The sequence below is a fragment of the Phodopus roborovskii genome, unplaced genomic scaffold (genome assembly GCF_943737965.1).
Source record: "Phodopus roborovskii unplaced genomic scaffold, PHOROB, whole genome shotgun sequence".
In the NCBI taxonomy this organism is placed as follows: domain Eukaryota; kingdom Metazoa; phylum Chordata; class Mammalia; order Rodentia; family Cricetidae; genus Phodopus; species Phodopus roborovskii.
Genome location: NW_026126588.1, coordinates 19,599,550 through 19,621,664, shown reverse-complemented (window position 1 = coordinate 19,621,664; position 22,115 = coordinate 19,599,550). Strand labels below are relative to the sequence as shown.

General features: G+C 52.2%; 2 protein-coding genes across 3 annotated transcripts; both read left to right on the top strand.

The window, feature by feature from the left end:
* Positions 1–1,902: 1,902 nt before the first annotated feature.
* Positions 1,903–11,704, top strand: Ankrd39 (ankyrin repeat domain 39). Of its 2 annotated transcripts, none has more exons than XM_051204571.1 (4): positions 1,903–2,068; positions 5,432–5,535; positions 6,247–6,450; positions 11,235–11,704. In XM_051204571.1, exons 1-4 carry the CDS (start codon positions 1,969–1,971, stop codon positions 11,376–11,378), a joined length of 552 nt encoding a protein of 183 aa, XP_051060528.1. In that variant the 5' UTR covers positions 1,903–1,968; the 3' UTR covers positions 11,379–11,704. The 2 variants fall into 2 exon arrangements, with proteins under 2 accessions (XP_051060528.1, XP_051060527.1); XM_051204570.1 differs by having other exon boundaries at positions 1,903–2,077.
* A 3,237-nt stretch (positions 11,705–14,941) lies between these two features.
* Ankrd23 (ankyrin repeat domain 23) lies at positions 14,942–19,392 on the top strand. Its single transcript, XM_051204302.1, has 9 exons — positions 14,942–14,968; positions 16,067–16,402; positions 16,596–16,724; positions 17,852–17,977; positions 18,098–18,196; positions 18,294–18,392; positions 18,895–18,993; positions 19,092–19,190; positions 19,282–19,392. Exons 1-9 carry the CDS (start codon positions 14,942–14,944, stop codon positions 19,375–19,377), a joined length of 1,110 nt encoding a protein of 369 aa, XP_051060259.1. The 3' UTR covers positions 19,378–19,392.
* The last annotated feature ends 2,723 nt before the right edge of the window (positions 19,393–22,115 follow it).

The window sequence follows — 22,115 nt, the reverse complement described above, 5'->3', positions numbered from 1 at the left end:
GTGTGTGTGTGTGTGTGTGTGTGTGTGTATGGAGGTGTGTGCATCTCTGTCAGTCTTCCCTTGGCCTGGGGTCCTCCTGGTGAGTCTTTGGAGCTATGAAGGGGAAGGGGGTCATGCCACTTTGCCTTTCCTACCCCTCCCTGTCCCGAGCTTGGGACAGTTGATGTACATATGGGGACGGGATGGACAGGGTGTTTACCCCTGTGGGGAGAGTGCAGGACTCGGGGTGGGCCTAGTCTTGCTCCTAGGGCTGTGAATGTTGTCAGGGCGGGGGGAGGGAGATGGAACCTCCTGCTTCAGGGGGAAGGGTGGGCAGGGCCTCCCGCTTGGCCTCTGGCTTCAGTGGTATTTTATACTTGTGCTCTTCCAACAGGGCTGGGGAAGGTTGTTGGGGGGAGGGGAGGGAGAAGGCAGGCATGCTGTGGATACTGGCATATCCTCTCCCAGCTCTAGGAAAAGGGCTCCTAACAGTGTAACTTATTGTGTCCCCCACATATTTATTTGTTGTAAATATTTGAGTATTTTTATATTGACAAATAAAATGGAGAAAATGAAACTTAGTTCTTGTTAAGTGTGCAGTCTTGACCCAGAGGGAACCACGTTTTGGGCTGGGTCCGTCGCAGTCTTAGCGCCTGTCTGTGCCCCCTCCCTGGAGGCACCAGCCTGAAACTCCAGTGCTTTCCCACAGTGGTGCCTATGGGACTGGGAACCAGACCAGGGCTATGTCCTCTTGGGAGCCAGACTTGGCCTGCTGCCACAGGGAAAAGTCATCACTTTGGGGAAGTGGAGATGGGTTTGTCTTCCCAGAACTCCAGGAAGGGTGAGCAGGGGCTGGGGGGGGGGGGTTTGAAGGAGAGGACCTAGAAGTTTCTTGAGGTTGTGTGGATAGTTTTTACGAAGATGGAGCTCAGGACGTGCTCAGTGGGAGGAGGAGCTGCTTGTAGCTTTCTGTCCCATCTATGTAGGGAAAGATAGTCCCCACTGCCACCCAGTGAGATCCGGGCCCTAATTCTAGTGATGGAGTAGTGTAGGTCCAGATGTTACTGGGAAAAACAGCAGGCTCAGCCTGGATTCAGTTTTGATGGGAGGTTCCGGGTAAATGAGTTTCAAAAGGGAAATAGGGAAAAAAAATAATGACATTTTAAGATGTTTTGTGTTGAATTCGATGCTATTGTTGGCAGCAATTTGGACACGACTGGTTTAGATAAATCTAACCCATGCACAGGGACAGAAAGCACAATAGTGAGCTCCTCCCCTCGGCGCCCCTTCCCCATACATTTGGTTGCAGTTGAGCAGGCTGCTGTCCTGGTTTCTGTGAGTGTGGGTCAGAAGGCTGCACTATGCTTGAGTGTGTTCCCCTTAGCTCAGATGTCAGCCCAGCGGATGCTGTCAACCATCGAGGGAGCAGAGGATTAAGCACAAAGGTGGGCCTGCTCTTCCCACTGGATTGTGAAGGAACGAGGGTCAGAGCGTTAAGTGGCGGTCACTGCGCAGCCCATGGCCGGCCTGTGGCTCCGGAGATGCCAGGAAGAAGGGATGAGAGGAACCGTGGGCGGCGTCCAGAGTCCTTGTGCCCTGGGGAGCCCGCGAGGCCTCGGTTCTGGCGAAGGGGACATAAACACTGCCAGGCGGGCCAAGCTGTCCGGTCCCCACACCCTACAAGGCTGGGCTGCACGAACCGTCCCGCCTCCCCCGGGGCGCGCAGCAGAACCGCCGCGCATCTGCTCCTCCTTGCGCTTCGTTAGCCTCGGGCGCCCCCGTGTGGCGGCAGCGCAGCAAGGCCCAGCCCAGCCAGCCCCGCCTCGCTGCTGCTGTTATTGGTTGCTAAGCTAAGGTCTAAACGCCGGATTGGTCGTCTCGGGCGGGAGGGCGGGACTCGGGGGGGTCAACCACGGACGCCCAGTGGTCAGCCTGGACGGGGGCGTGGGCACTGCGAAGGAACGCCCGGCTGCAGACGCGGCTGCGGAGATGGCGGCGCCGCAACCGTGCGCCGATGGCTCCTGCTGCTCACGCCCCGGGGCTGTGCCCGGGGTCCAGCAGACGCTGGAGGAGATGGACTTCGAGAGGGGTGAGGAGGGTGAGGCGGCCGCGTGGCTGGCGGCGGGCAATTCCCAGCCCCGTCCCCCGGGGACGTGAACCAAAGGAAGCCGCGAACCGAGTCTGGAGCTTCCGGGCCTGGTGCGGGACGGCTGGCCGCAAAGCGTGGCAGGAAGCCCTTCGGCCACATCGTCTCGAAAGCGGACCGGTAAACTGAGACATTGGTTTCCGAACTGGGTCTGGAGACCGACCTGACTAGCAGACAGTCAGCTCAGGTGACAGGGGAGCGAGGGACACAATCTGCAGCTGGGTGGTTGTATCCGCCTGGAAGATCAGGGCAGCTGGGCTCGGGTGTGAATGCACACGTTTTAGCCCGGACAGTCATCTCTGAACAGGTGACGGCATCTTTATCTGTGAATCTGGGACAAACGAGGTAATGTTTTGTCCCAGATTATACAGAGATCATGCTGCCAGCAATGGCCCCTGCTCTCTGTGCCTGGAACCGCCGGCACAGGTGGCATGTGCGGGGGGGGGGGGGGGGAGGGGGGATAGCAAGGTAGGGTAGATGCTGCTGATGCCTGTGCAGTCACACCCGACCGTTGCCATAGGAATGGTCTCTTAGCCTGCACCCTTCATCTCTGCTACTGCCATCCTTTGGGCTACGGATATAAGACTTCCCACTTCCTCTCACACCCTCTTGCAGTGATTTTTGCTCCGTATTGGAAAATAGCAAAGGAGATTATTACATTTGTTTTTTTTTTATTTAAAGGTCATTTATATGCGTTTGTCAGAATTATGTCTGTGTATCACATGTGCCTGGTGTCCATGGAGGCTAGAAAAGGGCATCAGATTCCCTGGAATTGAGCTTAGTGCTGTGAACCGACCCAGGCGCTCTGCCGAGGGCTCACAGCTGTGGGGCCAACTCTCCAGCCCCCTCCCATTGCTTTTAGTCCCCCAAACCGAGTTCTCTACTGTGACCAACCAAGCTGCGCTGTACCCTCATTATAGTTCTCAAAATTGCAGTGGCCCTCTGGGTTCCTGGAGACCTTTGCCTGATGTGCCAGCCAGTCTCCCTGCAAACTTCAGCCTAACTGAAGCTTTTCCTTCTGCTCTCTCTACCTTGACACCTCTTCAGAGGAATCAGGCTTCCTCCTGCCTTAGAACCCTCACCTGGGGACAGTTATGCCCAGTAAAGGGCTAGAGTGGTTTTCGCGCGGCACAGCTATTTGGACATGCACAGGCTGGGTCCCAACAAGAGAAGAGGACCTGGCTCAGTGTGTCAGCCCTGTATCTGTTGAGAAAGAGACCTCGCTATGAGCAAAGCAGGGCCCTTCCCTTCCAGATTATTCTGTTACATTAGCACTTTGCTCACATTATAGCAGTGTTTGACTCAGAGGCTGAGGCAGGAGGGTTACGAGTCTGTAGCCAGGCGAACTATGAAAAAAGACATAATTTATGTATCGGTTGCTGTTGTGTTTGCTTACGTTATGTATTCCACACATGTGATACAGATGCTTACATATTTTGTGAACGTTTTCTGGGAATCACTTTCCTTAGTTTTTCAGTTACTGGATGTGTGTGTGTGTGTTCTGTTCTGTCAGTCTGTCCGTCTCCCCACCCCTCACCTCCCCCTTCCTCATCCCCTAGACAGGGTCTCACTATGTAGCACGGGCTGTTCTGGAACTTATTTTGTAGACCAGACTGGGCTTGAACTCAGAGAGATTCACCTGCCTCTGCCTCCTTAGCGTTAGGGTTGAAGGCGTGCACCACCACTGTCTGGGCCTAGCAAGTATTCTTACCTGCTGGGCCATCTCTCTGTTCACTGGTTTAAATACGTGTATTTCTTTAATGTGTGAGAATGTCTTGCCTGTGTGTATATATGCATCACGTATGTGCCTGGTCAGGAGAGGGTATTGGAGGCCTGAAATGGGGGTTATAGTGGGTACTAGGAATCAAAGCAGGTCCTCTAGAAGATCAACGAGTGCCGAACCATCTTGCAGCTCTGGCTTTTAAGACAGGACTTCACTACATAGCTCTGGCTGTCCTTGAACTATGTAGACCAGGCTGGCCTTGAATTCACAGAGATCTACCTGCCTCCATCTCCTGAGTGCTGGGATTAAACGCTTGCGATACCATGCCCAGCTTTTGATTGTCTATGTTTCTATATAATTCTTATCTCTTCAACCAGTTATCTTTCCCATATGTGGGGAGCAGAGGAGGCCCTGAGTGAATGTGTAATGTTAACATGAGTGCAGCCATGTTAAGGACCCTCAATTCAGACCTACGGGGAAATGGCTGGCACATGCACACAGGCGCGCGCGCGCGCGCGCCCCCCCCCCACCAGGTTGAGGCTAAGAGAGATGGCAAGTCCCCTCTGGCCCATGTGCAGATGTTGACAGTCTACGCAGAAAACGTCTACCATTTCTCCCTCTGGATATTCGTGGTCTGAACTCTGCTCCTCTGCAGAGATTGCCCTACTGATGGCAGCTAAACCTGCCTTCAGCTGTGTGTAATAACCCCACCTCCTTGCTCAGCTGTGTGTAATAGCCCTGCCCTGTTGCTGGATATGTTAAACCACGTGTAATAAGCAGGCTGAGCCTCTGAGGTGCTGCATTTCTCCATGAGAGAGCCTGGCCACCAGTCCTAACTTCCCAGCTTCCCTGTGTGTTCCCTGTCTGGGCTCCCTCGCTGCTCTAGTAAGGTCAAGTGCCTGGAGCCATGCAAGGACAAGGCTCCCGTTACATCTGCCATTCCTCTGATTCCTTTTTAAAAGACTGTCAGAGCATGTTCTCTCCCATGTGTCCTTACCGCTTACCCCGTTATTTCATGCTGCATTGTGAGTGAGTTCCGAGCCACTGATCAAATCATCAGCTGAGTGTGGTCATTTTTATTTCAATACTTTTATTAATTTTGAATTTATTTAGGGTGTAGTGGGGTGTCAGGGCGGGAGTTCGGAGGTCAGAGGACCCTTGCTCGAGTCTTTTTTCTCCTGCCCTGTAGGTGTAGGGGATTGAATTCAGGCAGTCAGGCTTGACAGGGATTTTACCCGCTGAGCCACCTGTTCAGCTTTTTGTTTCGAGACAGGGTTTCTCTGTGTGACAGTCCTGGCTGTCCTGGAACCCGTTCTGTTGACCAAGCTGGCCTCTTAACTCGGAAATCCGCCTGCGAGCGCCCCCACCGCCCTGGACCAGCTTTTATGACAGATGTAGACTATTACAATTCTTAGCATGGGATTATTGCTTGCTTCCTGCGGTAGTGTAGGTACAGGGCCCCAAGCTCTAACTTACAGAGGTAAAAACTCCAGTCGCAAAGTAGAAGAAATTCTCAAAAAAAAGGGAAAAGAGAAAACTCCCATAGTGCCGCACCGCTTAGCGCTTTGATTGGCTCTCTGCAGGAATCTGGTCAGCAGCCCTGAATGGAGACCTGGGCCGAGTGAAGTATTTCATCCAGAAGGCCACGGACCCTAGCCAGCCTGACTCTGCTGGCTACACAGCACTGGTGAGCTATGGACAGAGGCCTTACTGTGGGCTGCCTGCTCTCTTCCCTTTAGTGTTTGTTTTGTTATTGTGCGTGCACGAGCTTACCACAGTGCATGTGTGGAGACCAGAGGACGGCCTTTGGGAGCTGTTTCATTCCTTCACTGTGAGAGTTCTGGGGGTAGAACTCAGGTCACCAGGCTTGGTAGTGAGTACTTTTAGCCAATGAGTCATCTCACTGGCTCTTGGGAATTTTTTGTTTGTTTGTTTTTAAGGGTTCACTCTGTGGCCCATGCTGCCCTTGGAGTCATTCCTGCCTCTCCCTCTGAGTACTGAAATTACAGGCATGTGCCACCCCACCTCGACCTAAAGTTTGTTGTTTCGTCTTGGGAAGCAGGCTCTCGCATCACCCAGATTACCCTCAAACTTGCTGTGCGCGGCCAGTGACCCCGCCCCTTCTCCTGCCTCCTCCCAAGTGCTGGGATTTCAGACAAAGGCTTATGCCCTCGGGACTGATGAGCACTCTCCCACCTCCACTGTATCGGCAGCCACCCTCCGCTTTTTATCACGAGCAGCTGGGTGTTTTCATCAGTGGAAGAATGCAGCTGATCTCTGAGCTGATCCCGGGCCCCGCCCCGCCCCTTGCTGGAGAGCCAGCGCTCCTAGCGTTTTGTCTAGTGCCCTTGTCACCGCCAGGACTTGGCTGCCTGACTTCAGCCTCTGCCCCCTGCAGCACTACGCTAGCCGCAACGGGCACTATGCTGTTTGCCAGTTTCTGCTGGAAAGCGGAGCAAAGTGTGATGCCCAGACCCGCGGGGGGGCCACCGCCTTGCACCGGGCCAGCTACTGCGGCCACACAGAAATTGCACGATTGCTGCTTTCCCACGGGTCCAACCCCCGCTTGGTGGATGACGATGGCATGACCAGTCTGCATAAGGTACGTCCCTGTCTCCATCATACCTTCTTTTCCTTAATCTTACTGGGTGTATTAGTTACTTTTCTTGTTGCTTTCCTGTGGCAAAATTCTGGTGTTTTGTTTGAGACAGGGTCTCTCTGTGTAGCCCTGGCTGTCCTAGAAGCCACTTGTGTAGACCAGACTGGCCTTGAACTCACAGACATCCACATGACTTTGCCTCCCAATTACTGGGATTAAAGACGTGTGCCACCACACCCATGTGACAAAATTAACAGAAGCAATTTAAAGAAGGAAGGGTTTATACTAAATCTCAGTTCAAGGTGGAGGATACAGTCTGTCATGGCAAGTAGGCAATGGCAGTAGAAGGCCAGGAGCATGAGGCAGCGCGATGCGTGTGCGTGCGTGTGCGCGTGTGTGTGCGCGCACATGTGTGTGCGCATGCGTGTGCATGCACACACACGTGCCAAGATGGGCATAGAACAATCAGGACAACTTTCAGAAGTCAGTCTCTCCTTCCACTACATGAGACCAGGGGATCAAACTGATACTGACAGGTTTGGCGGCAAGTGCCTTTTCCTTCTGAGCCATCTTGCCCCCACATTGGTATCTGCAGTCAGGCAGCAGAGGACAGCGAACGCAGGTAGGTGCTCAGCCCTGAGCTGGGACTCCTGCTCATGAGGTTAAAGCTCTCTAGAAACGCCCTCACACCCCTCAGAGTGTCTCCTCGGGGATGCTAAATCCTACCCAGGTGACAACCAAGATTAATGTCGCAGCACTCAACCGTAGAAAACAATGTAGAAAAGAAAAGCCACCTAGAATCTCGTGCTCACCTGTGCCGCCTTAGGAAAGTCGTTTTCTGGCCATTCTTCTCTGCGTTTGAATTGGTTCTTTCCCTCGTGGCAAGTTGTGAAGGCTTTCCTGTGTAATCGGCTTTTGAAACAAGTACTACTTGAGCTCTCTGCCACCCGCTTTCTAGGTCATAGACAGGATGAGCATTTTTGGGGTTCAGTATTCTAGGCTCTTCCTCCAGGCATCCACTTTACCAATTGCTACTTCGCTTGCTCGCTCGTTCCCTCCCTCCCTCCCTCCCTTCCTTTCCCCCCCAGTTGCTATGTGCTGGGATTGCTAGGCAAGTGCTTTACCACTGAACTATTAACCCACAAATGTGTCTTAGAGATGTGATTTATGCATACATTTTAGGTAAGGGCCCTTCCTTGCCCCAGCTCTGATTCTCACCAGTGCAGGTGGCTTTTAAAAGAGTTCCAGTCAAACCCCACACTCCATGGGATTCCCTCAGAGGCTTGCTTTTTTCCAAATCCAAGAAGCATCCTACGAGGCCCCCGGGTTCAGCTCCCGCTGGCATTAATATTGTCTTTAGCTCTCAACCTCGGTCCCTATATGCTGGCTCTGCTAGTCTTTTTCGTCTTCTTTGTACTCTCTGTCGCTGTGTATTACACTCTGCCTCCCATGTGGATGGATGCCTCTCCCCTCCCCCGTGGAGAACCTTTTGAGACGGTTCTCCGTTCCTCCCGCCGTCCCTCCGTCTGTCCGCCTCCCACCGGAGTTCTACTGTGTAACCTGGAACTATAGCAGATCAGGCTATTCTCAACTTGGAGCAGTCTTCCTGCCCTTGTCCTTTGAGAAGTTGATTGTAAGCACGCACCACCACACCCAGCTTCCCCCCCCCCCCCCGCAATCTTCATAGGCCTTCTTCCTGTCTCTCTGGACTGTGGTTTGTATATCAGCTCTGTAGAACCTTCCTGGTCCCCAAGCATTCCCGGCTGTTGGAGTCCTGCACTTGACTTCCTGACTCCTGGCATGCTGCTTAGTTTTATGCCACCTTGATCTGAACTGTGCTCATTTGGGAAGAGGGACTCTCAATTGAGAAAATGCCTCCATAACATTGTGTAGGCAAGTCTGTAATGCATTTTCTTGACTGATGATTGGCGTAGTTGGGCTCACAGCACTAGGGGCAGTGCCATCCCTGGCAGAAGATTACCCTGGATAGTATAAGAAAGCAGGCGAGGGGCTGGAGAGATAGCTCAGTGGTTAAGAGGACTGGATTTTCTTATAGAGGACCCGGGATCAATTCCCAGCACCCACGCGTGTGGTTCAAACCATCTGGAACTCTAGTTCCAGTGATTCTGACTCCCTACATGCAAACAAAACATGCACACACACACACACACACACACACACACACACACACACACACACACGCACGCACCTTTAAAAAGCCAGGCATGATGGCCATACATTTAATTTGATCCAAGCACTTGGGAGGCAGAAGCTGGTAGGTCTCTGAGTTCGAGGCTGGCCTGGTCTACAGAGTGAGTTCCGATGCCGGGAGTGGTCCCCCCCTGAGTGGGGGAGTGTGGATGAGGGAAAGGCTAGCTATAGATAATAAAGAAAGACAGACACAGAATAAAGGTCAGGAGGGCAGATCAGTCAATACTGAAATGCCACAAGTTTATTTTTTTGCTACTCTTATATGCCATAACCAAAAAGTGGAACACAGTATCATGTGTATGGAACAAACAGAACTTTCCCCACTCATTCCAAGGGTTCAATAACCACACCTTAGCTCTAACTTCTTGTTCCCTAGCCTTGAGGTCAGGAGTAGCCACACCTCAGATTCAGGTCTGTTGTTACTTAGACTAAGACAGCCGAAACATCCTTCTGTAGCCACGCCTTTGACCTTTAGGTCTTGTGACTTGCTGACAGCTTTGAACTCTGTCCTTGTGCCAAGATGGAGGGCAGCCATCTTTATGGGCACCCACGTTCTAAGATAGTTAGGATTACATAAAGAAACCCTGTCTCAAAGAACAAAAAAAAAAAAAATCAGGCTGAGCAAGCCATGAGGAGAAAGTCAGTAAGCAGCACCCTCCCTGGCTGCCGCTTCAATTTCTGCCTCCAGGCTCCTGCCCCAACTCCCCTTCGTGATGAGCAGCAACCAGCATTGAAATAAGCCCTTCCTCCCCAAGTTACATTTGGCCTCGGTGTTCGGTTACAGCAATAGAAACCTTCCTAAGACACCTGTTCGTTTTGAGATTCTGTTGGAGGTCTGCCTCACGAGGGCTAGCAGCTGGGGCTTGCTTTTGTTGAGTGCAAACTTAGCACATGCCACAGGTGCTGAGTGACACCTGCAGGTTGGGTTTTGTTAAATCCTTGACAGTTGTAGAAGCTTGAGCCTTTTCTGTTTTAAAAATACTTACTAATGTTGGGCGGTGGTGATGCAGGCCTTTAATCCCAGCATTCAGGAGGCAGAGGCAGGTGGATCTCTGTGAGATCAAGGCCAGCCTGGTCTACAGAGTGAGTTCCAGTATAGCCAGGGCTACACAGAGAAACCCTGTCTTTAAACAAAACTTAATATACTAATTTGTGGAGACTAAAGAGATGGCTCAGTGCTTAAGAGTACGTTCTTTTTTTTTTTTTTTTAAGGTTTATTTATTATGTATATACCGTTCTGCCTGCATGTACACCTGCAGGCCAGAAGAGGGCGCCTGATCTCATTACAGATGGTTGTGAGCCACCGTGTGGCTGCTGGGAATTGAACTCAGGACCTTTGGAAGAGCAGCCAGTGCTCTTAACCTCTGAACCATCTGTCCAGCCCACAAGTGTATACTACATTCTTGCTGAGAATGGAAGTTGGGTTCCCAGCTCACAAGCACTTACAACTCCAGCTGCCCTCTTTTGGCCTTTGCAAGCATCTGCACACACCTACACATGTCTCCTCACAGACACACAGTTTAGAAATGGGGTTGTTTGTGTATGTGTGTGTGAGTGTCTGCACACATTTACGAGCTGGGGCGCGTGGCTGTGCCTGTACACAGAGGCCAGAAATAGGTATCGGGTATTCTACTGTCAGCCCTTGCCTTTTCCTTTGAGATAAGCGCCTCTTCCTGATAGCGGGGCACAGGTTTTCTTGTCTAGGCTGAAAGCCAGCAATCCTCAGGGCGGGGGTTACGGGCAGCTGTGGGACAGCTAAATAAAGGCCAGAATGATTACTGGGGAAAGGATGTTAAAATAATTCGGGTCAAGTTGTGGAGTGGGGGATGGGAGGGCGGGGTGGGGGAGGGTGGAGAGGCGCATAACCGGGATCCTAAATCCTAGACCCTCGGAGGCCAAGGCAGGAGAATTGTCAGTTTGAGGCTAGCTTGAACTACATAGTGAGGCATTATCTCAAAAAGCAAAAACAACAACAAAAATAAAACAGTAACAACAAAATAAGCGACCAGGAGTGATGGTGGGCATGCCTTTGAGTCCAACATTCAGGAGGCAGAGGCAGAGGCAGAGGCAGGCAGACTTCAGAGAATATATAGCCTCATATACAACTTCAGGCCAGCCAGGGCTACTGTAGTAAAACTCGGTCTCAAAAAAGAAAAAAAAAAAAAAAAAAAAAAAAGTCAATACTAGTAACATAGTGAGTAATACAGTGAGACCCTGCCTCAAAAGGTAAAAAGAAGGTACGTCGCTCAGTAGAGAAATGCTTTCGTGACATGCACAAAGGCCCAAGCATGGCTGCTCGTACCTGTAAATCCAGCCCTTGGAAGCAGAGGCAGGAGGGTTGCCAGAAGTTCCAGGCCAGTCTAGAGAGTTCCAGAACAGCTGCAGTAGAACCAGAATGGACTCAGGTGTTTTACTGATCTGCGTGCGTGGCATGGGCTTCGGTAGGAACTGGAAGTCTGCTTGCCCATCTGAGGTTCCCGTTTCTAGGAAACATTTCTAAGCAGGTCCTCCTAGAGGGAAGAAAATGCAGGGCTCAGCTGGGGCGTGTCCTCTGATTTGGGCCTCTCTCTCCACAGGCTGCAGAGAGGGGTCACGAGGACATCTGCTCCCTCCTCTTACAACACAGCCCAGCCCTGAAGGCTGTCCGGGACCACAAAGCACGCCTAGCATGTGACCTGCTGCCCTACAACAGTGGCCTGCGGGACCTGTTGGCCAGCTGAGGCGCCGCTGCCTGCCTCTGGTTGCCCTTGAAGGGTACAGACTAGCTCTCCACACCCCTGCCTTGCTCAGCATCATGCTGTTGGATGGGACCAGGGCCAGAGTGCCCGGAAGAGCCCCCGTTTGGCTGGGTGTGGGAGCCAGTAGGGAGGCTAGGGAGGGCTTGAAGGCTGTGACCCTGGACAGGTGGTCATGTAAATTAGTCCTTGTAGAAACAGGTATCCATGTGGAAGAAAATAAAACTTATATCTTGACACCATCCCACAGACAAAAGATAAATTTCAAGATGTAGAATCCTAAATACAAAAGTGCAAAACTTTGAAGTATAGCGAAAATAATGGAGTGTCTAACAAAAGCTGTTTTCTAGCTGAATGAGCTTGGTGCAGGCAGTGTTCTTTTTTTAACCTGTCGGTCCCTCAGCCACCCCCCCCACCCTGCCCCCCGTACGGCCCTCAGGGCCCGCCCCCCCCCCCCCCCCCCCGTGCAGTTGTGAGATGAAAATGATTAGGAATAGCTTTGCCTCGTGGTTACTCTGGGTCTGGGGACGTCTGTAGAGGGCGCTCTAGTGAGTGAATTACGTTACAAGCTGCTTGGGACAGTGTCCCCCCACCCCCCGCTGGCCTGCATTGAAATAGCTGCTCAGGAGGCTGAGGCCTGCCTGCCTGGGCTACAGAGGAATTCAAGGCCAGCCCGGGCAGCGTAGACCCCGCCTGTGTCAATAGGTAAAAAGACAGGACATAGCTCAGCGGTGGAGTGTTTGCCTGACATGGGGAAGCTCTATGTTCTAGGGAGAAACAGAGCCCAGACCCAAAGTCTAACTGACCCTGGCTTCTCTTCCAGAACTGCAGTTCTAGAAGCCTGATTGTACACAGTGTAACTGTCCAGGTGTTGTTGCACACACCTTTAGTCATGACGCCCAAAGGAGGAGGATCTCTTGGAGCTCCAGGCCAGCCAGAGCTAGAGACCCTATCTCCAAAAACCATGTAATTATCATTGCTTTTTAATTGTTTTGTACGGCTTACTAGGGAGACTGCATACCTGTCTTTGACCTTCCCATTTAAGCCTATGGTTTTATTCTTACTGTGTAGTCTAGGCTAACCTCCAGCATGGAGCCATCCTCTGGCCTCAGCCCCCTTGGGACTATAGGCATGCCACCACATCCAGCTTGCCGTGTCTTTATTGGAACTTACAGGAACTTTGAATTATGGATATTGAGCTTTTGCTCCGGATGTATGATATATGCATTTTATATGTGTATATTAAAGTTTCCTTTTGCACTATCATGTGCCTTACGTTGGTTGACTTCTGGTCATGGAAACTGGTACACACACACCATAGATGGCAATTTAGCAATGCTTAAGAGAACAGAGCCAGTAGTTTAGGCTTCTGTGTAGCAACCTAGGAAGAGTCATCCTTGATTGCAAAGGTGTCAGTTTACAGGCTCATTTACAAAGTGCACTGGGGCACAAGGCCCAGGGTCCCCCACACTGAGAGAACAAGGGATGCATAAAATACAGTGTATATTTAAAAAGAGCTCTAGGCATGGCAGCTAACGTGGAATCCCAGCACTCAGGAGTTTAGGTAGAGTTAGGAACCTGAACTATAGTGTGAGACTGTGTGTGTGTGTGTGTGTGTGAGAGAGAGAGAGAGAGAGAGACAGAGACAGAGGGGTGTAGGCTGACAGAGACAGACAGAGGATGGAGAGGGAGAGAATGTAAGAACTGACCACTGAGAGAGAAAAGACTCATTGGCCGCTCCCTGGCAGGGAGGGGCCGGGTTTGGCACATCACTTATGGCGCCCACAGAAGGACACTCTTCAAATGACGTGCTGTGCAGACACGAGAGGAAAAGTTGGGAAGATACGGTTTCCCCTTGGCCATGGAGGTAAGAATATGTCTTTAGTTTTATTTTTAAAAATTAATAATTTTATTGCTTTTTAACTTAGAGGTAATACCAGTTATCTTTGTGTGGAACAAACTAGCATTTCCCTTAACTTTTTTTGTTGTTGTTGGGTATATGGTTTCACAGTAGCCCAGTTGGACTTCAAAACCAAGGTCCATTTTCTTGAGCCATCTGATACTAACAGTTTTGTTTGTTTGTCTTCCTGTGACAGGGTCTCTATGTAGTCCTGGTTTCTTGGAACTGGATATGTAGACCATGCTGGTCTTGAACACACAGAGACCCTCCCGTCTCTGCCTCCCAAGTGGATGCCACCACCGCCACCAGGGTACTAGAGTGACAGTCATGTACAGCCATGCCCAGCTTCATCAAATGCGGGACAGCGGAGAGCAGAGATGGCCTGGCTTTCTATGTGCCTTCTTTCTCACGGGGTAACTGCATCTTGCCTCCTGTCTCAAAGAAAGCACCCTAAAGCTTAAGACCTGGGCTTGCTTATTTATCTACTTTAGTTTTTTTTTGTTTTGTTTTGTTTTGTTTTTTTGAGACCGGGTTTCTCTGTGGAACTCGCTCTGTAGCCCAGGCTGGCCTGACACTCATCGAGATCCGCCTGCCTCTGCCTCCCGAGTGCTGGGATTAAAGGTGAGCGCCACCACTGCCCAGCTTTTTTTTTCTCCCAAGGGGGGGGGCTTCTTTAAAAAGCCGTCCTTTTAATTTCTCTGAAAGCTGCATGTCTGTGAGGTCAGCATGGGCAGCCGGCGCTCTGCTAACCGCTGTGGGCTCCATCCTCTCAGCCCTCTCTGTCCGTGTGGCTCTCATCCCGGAGTCTTGTTTACTGGGTGTCAGATTTCCTTACAAAGGTCAAGTTGGAATTTGGGGCACAGCGGAGTGAAAAGCATTCCTGGGTTCGGGAGAATTGGGAATTTGATTTTGTTGGCCGCTTCCTGTCTGGCTCCATGGTTATTGCTACAGACCGGGACCTGGAAGGGGGGGGGTCTCAGACCCCTTGCCCTGTTGAAGGGCATGCTCCTTACCCAGAGAGTATCTGATGTGGACCTGGAAGGCTTCATCAGCCCTCCGTGGACTGATGACAGGCTGGAGCACAACACCATGGTTGGCTGTCGGCCTGCTGAGGGACAAATCTGGGAGGGAAGGGCAGCCTTGAAACCAGCCAGTTGGGAAATCATATGAAGCCTAGTTTCATCATGCAGGTCCAGGAGAATTCCCAAGGCATTAGGTCAGCCTCTTCCCCTGTCCCTCCTGAGGTCTTCTGTAGGATGCCTGCCTTGTCTCCTCAGGATCACAGGCAGCCAGATCTCCATTGCAAGGCTGGGTACCATCAGTGGGCTCTAAACTCAGAGGATTAAGAAATGTTTCCCTTGGGTCTGGCCCAGGCACCCCAGGGCTCCCTGGTAGATGTAGGTAGGGTGTGGCAGGTGCCGGGTAGTGGGTGTCTGAGGAGGTTGCCGACTCAGCTCCTAAAGCTCCTTTTCCTGCCCTCTGTGGGCCACTTTCCCAGACCTGTATTTTGGTTAGTGTGACAGGGCCACAGAGTCATCTGGCCCGGGCACAAGCTCTGTCCTCCACCCCCAAGAGAGAGCGCTCACCCATAAAAGAGCCGAGCTCTCTGCTCCCTTCGCTGGGCGTGTGGAGAGCGAGGAGGGGGACCATGGACTTCATCAGCATTCGGCAGTTGGTAAGGACGAGGACGAGGCGGGTGATGGGGGGGGAAAACCTATCGCAAGGTGCAGGCATCCAGACTATGGCCAGAGCAATGAAGTCTGGCTGAGGGCAGACAGCTGCTTTCTTGGGATTTGAGGGTCAGATTGGGGCTCTGTCCTGCCTGGTTCACTTGCTAGCGGGTGTCAAGGGAAGGGAAGACATCAGGAAAGCTGGGTGATGGTAGATGGGAAACCCTTGAGTTATTGAGGGCATTTTTTTTTTTTTTTTTTTTTTTTTGTCTGTTTTTGGTGAGTTTGGTACTGGAAGACCATCTCGGGGCTTCACACATGCCAGATTAGCATTCTACCACAGAGCTGCACCCCCCCCCCAAGCTTCTAGCTGTGCCTTTGTCTAGATGGTGGAAAAGAAGTGGGAAGTGGTGAATTCCTCTGGGAGCCATGGACATGGCTGTATAGTTCCTTTAGGTCAGGCACAGGACAGTCTGGTCAGAACTTTCTGGAAGGTCTGGCCACTTTAAGGGTAGTGTCCTTGGGTCCCCCGAGCAGTGAGAGGACAGCCATGCAGTGTCAATGCGGGCAGCTTGGGGCATGGAGGGCATGTGGCACACAGGCTCCACTGTGGTGGCGTGGCCCCAGCTGGCTCCTGGGAAGTGGATGGCCAAGCCCAGTCCCGGAGATGTTGGGTCATCGGAGCTGCTGAGTCAGAGGGGAGCCCTGGCCATCCGGCCAGAAGTCTCAGACTCTTCTGTTACCCTCTCCAGCATTCTCCCCCACAAGCACCCTTCTCTGTGCTCTACAGCTCCCTGAGTGGCTAAGGGACTGGAGGAGGGGCATCAGCTTTGACTGGCCATAGGGGGATGGTTTGAGCCATTTTACAGAGGCAGTTTCTCTAGGACCCAAGGGCTGAAAGCAGGGATTTAGAATTTGGCCCAGGAGCTGCTCTCTTTTCTAAGCTTGGGTCAAGTAGTGTGGCTTTGATGTCACAGGAATCTAGGGACAGAAGCCCAGGTTGGAAGCTAAGATGTCACCCGTCTACTCCCTGGCATGAACCTCCCTCAACTCTGACAGGCACATTCATTCTCCTGGGCCGTGGCAGTTGCCACAGTTGGTGAAAACTGCAGGTGTGCAGGGGTGTGTGTGTGTGCCTGTGTGCAAGCACACACAAAGGTCGGCATTGCAGCCCACCAGGAAAGACACAGTCAGCAGGTTCCGATCTCGGCCATCCTGCTGGGCCACACTGTAGGTTCCTAGGCCTCCCTCCAGGCTTCCTTAGCCTAACCTGCCTGTCCTTGCAGGTAAGTGTAAGTGAAGAAAGAGCTGATAGGAAAGTGTTGGGGTTTGGACATGGAGTCCCTGATCCTGGAGGCTGGCCTAGTGACTGGAGGCTGGGACCCCAAGAGGCCGTGGCCCGGGAAAAATTGAAGTTGGAGGAAGAGAAGAAGAAGAAAGTAAGTGCTTTGGGATGGGGTTGGGGCAGTGTGGGTGGGTATTTATGAGCAGCAAGGGCCTAGAGCCCATGACCACTGTCACACAGCCATAATGGCTGGATGCTTCTTCAAGGCGGGATTAGTCTAGCCAGGAGCCTGCACTGAGACCCTACCTAGTGACTGATGCCTCGCTTGGGCATGTCTTCTGCCCTAGCTGGAAAGATTTAACAGCTCCAGACTGACTCTGGACAATATGAGAGACTTGGAAAACTTGGTTCAAAGACGAAGAAAAAAGCGACTGAGACACAAAGTTGCCCCCAGGGAACCTGAGCCTGTGGTTGAGGTGAGAAATCGAGGCTGGTGTTCCAGAGCCTCCTGTCTTGGGGGCCTGGGAAGAATGGATCTAGGGGCTGCAGCTGCTTAGTCAGTGCATGGGGAGTTGCATGGAATGCATCCCAAAGCTTTCTGTTCCTTCCATAGGGCAGCGTATTAGCCGCTTAGCTGCTTTGAGACAAAACTCCCAGCTCACTGTCCCACAGTATAGTTCACTGCTGTGGGCAAAGCATGGTAGCTTGAGGGAGCCGTCACGCAGCAACCAAAGGCAGGAAATGGGGGAGGGAGAGGGCTTCATTTTGTGTACCAGAGTTTGCCTGTATGCATATGTACTGTGTACATGCCTGGTGGTCAGAGGCCAGAAGAGAGCATTGTAGGTCATGTACAGATGGTTGTGAGGCAACACATAGGTACTAGAGTCCTCTGTAACACCAAGTGCTCATAACTGCTGAGCCAACTCCCCAGCCCCAACGCTCATTCCCTTGAGCTCGCTTTTTCCTATTTCTTCGGCCTAGGACTCCAGCCCATCCAATGGTCCCGGCTACATTTCGAGTGGTCCCTGTCAGCTAACCTAACCTATATAATCTCCCACTGATGTGCCCAAGGGCTTGTCTCCTACACGAGATTCTAGATCCTGTCAAATGAACAGTCACAGGCAGCTAGCTGGAACCAAGTGCTGGCCACCAAGGCCTTCCCCACACAAACAGGTCATACCAGTTTGTTCAGGAGCTAGATGTGTGTTGCCGGCAGGGCTGTCCTTTGGCACCCACTCACCTACCCAGCTTCTGGGGCTGATGGCACTAGTGTCCCCTGGTCTGTAGATGCATGGCCTATCTCTACCTTTTACTCATGTTCTTTGTGCCAGCCTATATACAATGTCAGCCATACAGGAAAGGGGTCTACCCTACTCTAACATAATCACAAATGCAGTGATCATTATTTCTAAAAAGATCATATTCTGAGATACCAGTATTAAGGATCAGCGTATGAACTGGGGTGGGCACAATCACAACACGCACTTCCCATTCCTCATCTGCTGAGAACGAAAGGCAGCTGTAATCAGACAGGCCAGGCTGGGGAGCAGTGACAGGTGCCTGTGGGCTTGGGGAGTAACTTAGTTCTGCTCTGCTCGCCCAGCCACAGCCCCAGGTCCCATTGGAGCCTGTGGGCCTGGAAATGTTCCTAAAGGCAGCTGCCGAGAACCAGGAAGCCTTGATTGACAAGTACCTGACAGATGGAGGGGACCCCAACGCCCATGACAAGGTAGAGAGGGTGGGTGACTCCCGGGTCACGGCAGCTCTGACCTGTTCTAGGAACAGAAGGGGGTGGGCGGCGCTGGGGAGCCGCTCTCTCTCTTGCACTAACTTTTGTTTCTGCTCCCAGCTTCACCGCACGGCCTTGCACTGGGCCTGTCTGAAGGGCCACAGGCAGTTGGTGAGCACGCTGCTGGCGGCAGGGGCTGCCGTAGAGGCACGGGACTTGGTAAGAAGCAAGGACAGCCCGCACAGGGAATGTGGTGGCTCATCTAGTTAGGCCTTGCAACTCCATGGTCAGAGTACCTTTATGCTTTGTGTGGCAGCTGGACAGGACACCTGTGTTCTGGGCCTGCCGTGGTGGACACCTGGACATCCTCAAACTGTTGCTTAACCAGGGAGCTCAGGTCAATGCACAGGACAAGGTAAGGGGGGCCGGTATCTGCTGTTCTTCAGCTACAGTTACAGGAAAAGCTGGGTAAGAGCACAGCAGGTTCCACAGCAGGTGAGGGAATAACAGGCCAGGCAGACAGAGCTTGAATGGGTTTATTTAGAAAGGGGAGTGAGGGAGAAGGGAAGGGACATAGAGGCACCGGGAACAGGAGAGGAGGGGGGAGAAGAGGGGGAAGAGAGAGAGCGTGTAAGTGGGCGGGGTCTGACTTTTAAAGGGTCCTTCACACCTGCCTGCAAACTAGGACTCATGGAACCCTGGGCTGACCAGGGGACAGCCTGAGTGCATTCTGCCAGGTGACAGGCAGGCCAGCAACATGCCTGAGTCTTTACAGTATCTGCTTTGGGTGGCAACCTGTTTGGGGCAGACAGGAAACATTTGTTCACCTTGTCAGGCACAGGTCTTTTGGACTGGGTGGCTTTTGGACTGGGTGGCATGGCCATCCCGGATCAGCCCTGCACCCCACTCCTTCCTAGATCTGGAGCACCCCTCTCCACGTAGCGGTGCGCACAGGCCACTCCGCCTGCCTGGAGCACCTCATTGAGTGCGGCGCCCACATCAACGCACAGGATAAGGTGGGTGTCTCCCTGCGCAGCCTGAGACGCCGGCCGTCTGTGCCCGCCAGCCCACCCTGCCCTGGGCCCGAAGCAGTGACTGGCTGCTCTCTCCACAGGAAGGGGACACAGCGCTCCACGAGGCTGTGCGGTACGGGCACCACAAAGCCACGAAGCTACTGCTGCTCTATGGAGCCCAGCTGGGCATCAAGAACGTGGTGAGTGCCAGCCAGGCAATGTCGGACACCTGTGCTGAGGCCAGGGGCCTGCCTAGCAGAGGGAGACTGACCCCGTGCCCTTTGTTCACAGGCCTCCCTGACCCCAGCGCAGCTGGCACGGGACTGGCAGCGGGGTGTCCGGGAAGCGCTGCAGGCCCACGTGGGGCACCCCCGCACCCGGTGCTGAGGGCTGAGGACGAAGGCCTGTGGGTCACTCAGCCACCATTCCACCCCCACCCCCGCGTGGTTCTCTGTCCCAGTCTCTGTGTGGCTTTGCTTCCTTGGGCTTAAGGCAACAAGAGGTAGAGCCGGTCCCCTGAGTTAGGGAGACTGTGGTCCCTGCCAGGACTCGAGCCCAGGACCACAGGGCAACAAGAAAGCAAAGTGGGGCCCGACGGGGCCAAGGCCCGAACAGGAAGCGGACAGAGCAGCACTCCCCACAGCTGAGCATAGGCCTCTTCTCTACCCACCCCCACAGAACAGGCCAGAGCCAGCCTCCTGATCTAAGTAGAGATCCAGATGTGACCAGCTGCTGCATCCTGGGTATGAAAGGAAACAGGCTACCTGAGTGCCAGGCGTTGGCGCAGCTCACAGCCGTCCTTTGGATGGACTTTCTCCAGGGACTCCCTATCAGCAGCAATCCTGAGAGGGTCTGGAGTAGTTCTCGGCTTCTCTCGTCTTCAGAACCGGGGAGGGGGTTCTGGCAGGCTGAGGGGCGCCAGGAGCTGGAGACTCATGAACTAGTGTGTACTCTGGGGGAACGCCAGCTAAGGGCTTCAGGCAGCCCTGCTTGCCTTGTGTGAGGACAGAGTGCCAGGTCTGGGGACTGCTTGTGGCCCCCTCAACTTTTGGGGTGGCGGCCCGCAGCCCTAGCTTAGCAAGGCTCTAATGCCCTGAAGTTCAGCCCTTACTGCAGGACACAATGGCAATAACACACACCCCTCTCCAAGCCCGTGCCCCCTGGTGGTGTAATGAGGACTTCCCTGATGTAGACGGTCAGCTTCACTGGTGTAGACGAACTCCTGGCAGGGCTGGCTCCTTATATGCCAGGAAGTTGACATTGAAGAGATGAGCCCTCCGTTGAGGACACAGGCTGAACAAAGGGCCAAAAGGTGAAGGCTTCGCCTCCCTCTCATAGTCCTGAACTGACATTCTTTTTGCAACAGTTATTTTTAGTCTAATTTTGGCAGCCTCTCTGCCTGTTGTTACTATGTGAAAAACCTGGCTAGTCTTCCTCCTAGGGGCACATACCTCTTAATGGGCAGGCCCCGCCCTGTGGTGACAGCCAGCGCACACCTAGAAGGGTGCCGAGGGGCAAGACATTCAAGACAGCTCAGTATGACTCCTGAAATGAGGACCCTTGATCCACACTGTTTCCTCATTAAACAGATTATCCACCACAGCCTCGTGTCGTATGGGGACCGGGAGGAGGCAGCAGATTGGGCTACACGGCAAAAAAACAACCCAAAAGCCTTGTCTCCCTCGACTGCAAAGGTCAAGTCCATCTACCATGTCAGCTGACCGCATGTTTTATGTGTGTGTGTGTGTGTGTGTGTGTGTGTGTGTTGGGGGTGGTTCTGGCACATGGCTCATGAGTTCAAGACCTCTGCTCATTGACAGACAAGTTCAGAAAAGGACAGTTTTGTAAAAGTCCTGATGTCTGCTGGGTATGGTGGCACACACCTTTAATGTCAGACCCATCTCAGAGTTCAAGGCCAGCCTGACTAACACCTTGAGTTCCAGACCAGCCAGGGCACTACACAGCAAAAAGCCTGTTCTCAAGAGTCCTGATGTTACTAGGTCACAAGCCCTGAAGTAAGATCCACATATTAGTTGAGGACATGGTTGTCTATGCATACTAGCAAATTGTAAGGCATTATAGGCAGTTGGTGAGAGATAAATACCTACCTTAATACTAATAATCCAAGAACTCAGGATACAATATAAATAAGAACTATTTCTCCCTATACCTGTGAACATTATGGAAACAAAAAATACGGTACTACTACAACTGCTTAAGACTAAGACGCTCAAGTCTATAGATGAACTATTTATATACATACTATATTCATGGGTCAGAAGGCACAACATGAGTGGTGGTATACACCTTCAGGCCCAGCTCGAGGCCAACCTGGTCTACAGAGCGAGTTCCAGGTCAGGCTCCAAAGCCACAGAGAAACCCTGTCTCGAAAAAAAAAAAAGAAGGCACAACATGTAAAAGACATCAGCTCTTCCCCAGTTGACAACATGCAGGCTTAATAAGCTCCTCCCAGAATCCAAGCAAGGTGTAGACAAAATTATCTATACTCTGTAAGCAAATGTATACCCCAAACAATCGCAGCACATGGGAGGCCTCAGGAGGACTTTGCATTGCAGGTTAAGTTGAACATAGTGTTTATAGACTTTTTTTTTTTAAAGACAGGTTTTCTCTGTGCGTTTGGAGGCTGTCTTGGAACTAGCTCTTATAGACCAGGCTGGTCTCAAACTCACAGAGATCCATCCACCATCCGCTTGCCACTGCTACCCAGAGTGCTGGGATTAAAGAAGGCATGCACCACCTCGGCCTGGCTGTGTTTAGACTCTCTTACAAAAAAAAAAAGGTGTGCTGACTCAGGTGGCAGCCCGGAAGCTGAAGCAGAATCATTAAGTTTAAGAGCAGCACAGAGTACACAGTAAGACTATATACAAAAAGCAAAACCACCACAACAAAAAGAAATAGAAGGCAAGCACATTACACACTTGTAAATCCGGCTGAGGTAGGGGACAGACACAGTTTTTGTCCTGGAACAGGCTGGCCTTGAACTCAAAAGATCCACGTGCCTCTGAGTGCTAGAATTAAAGATGTGCACAATCACACCCAGCCTGGGATGCTGTGAGAAAATTAAGGGGTGGGGGGTGGGGGTTCAACTTGAGTGATCTAGAGTG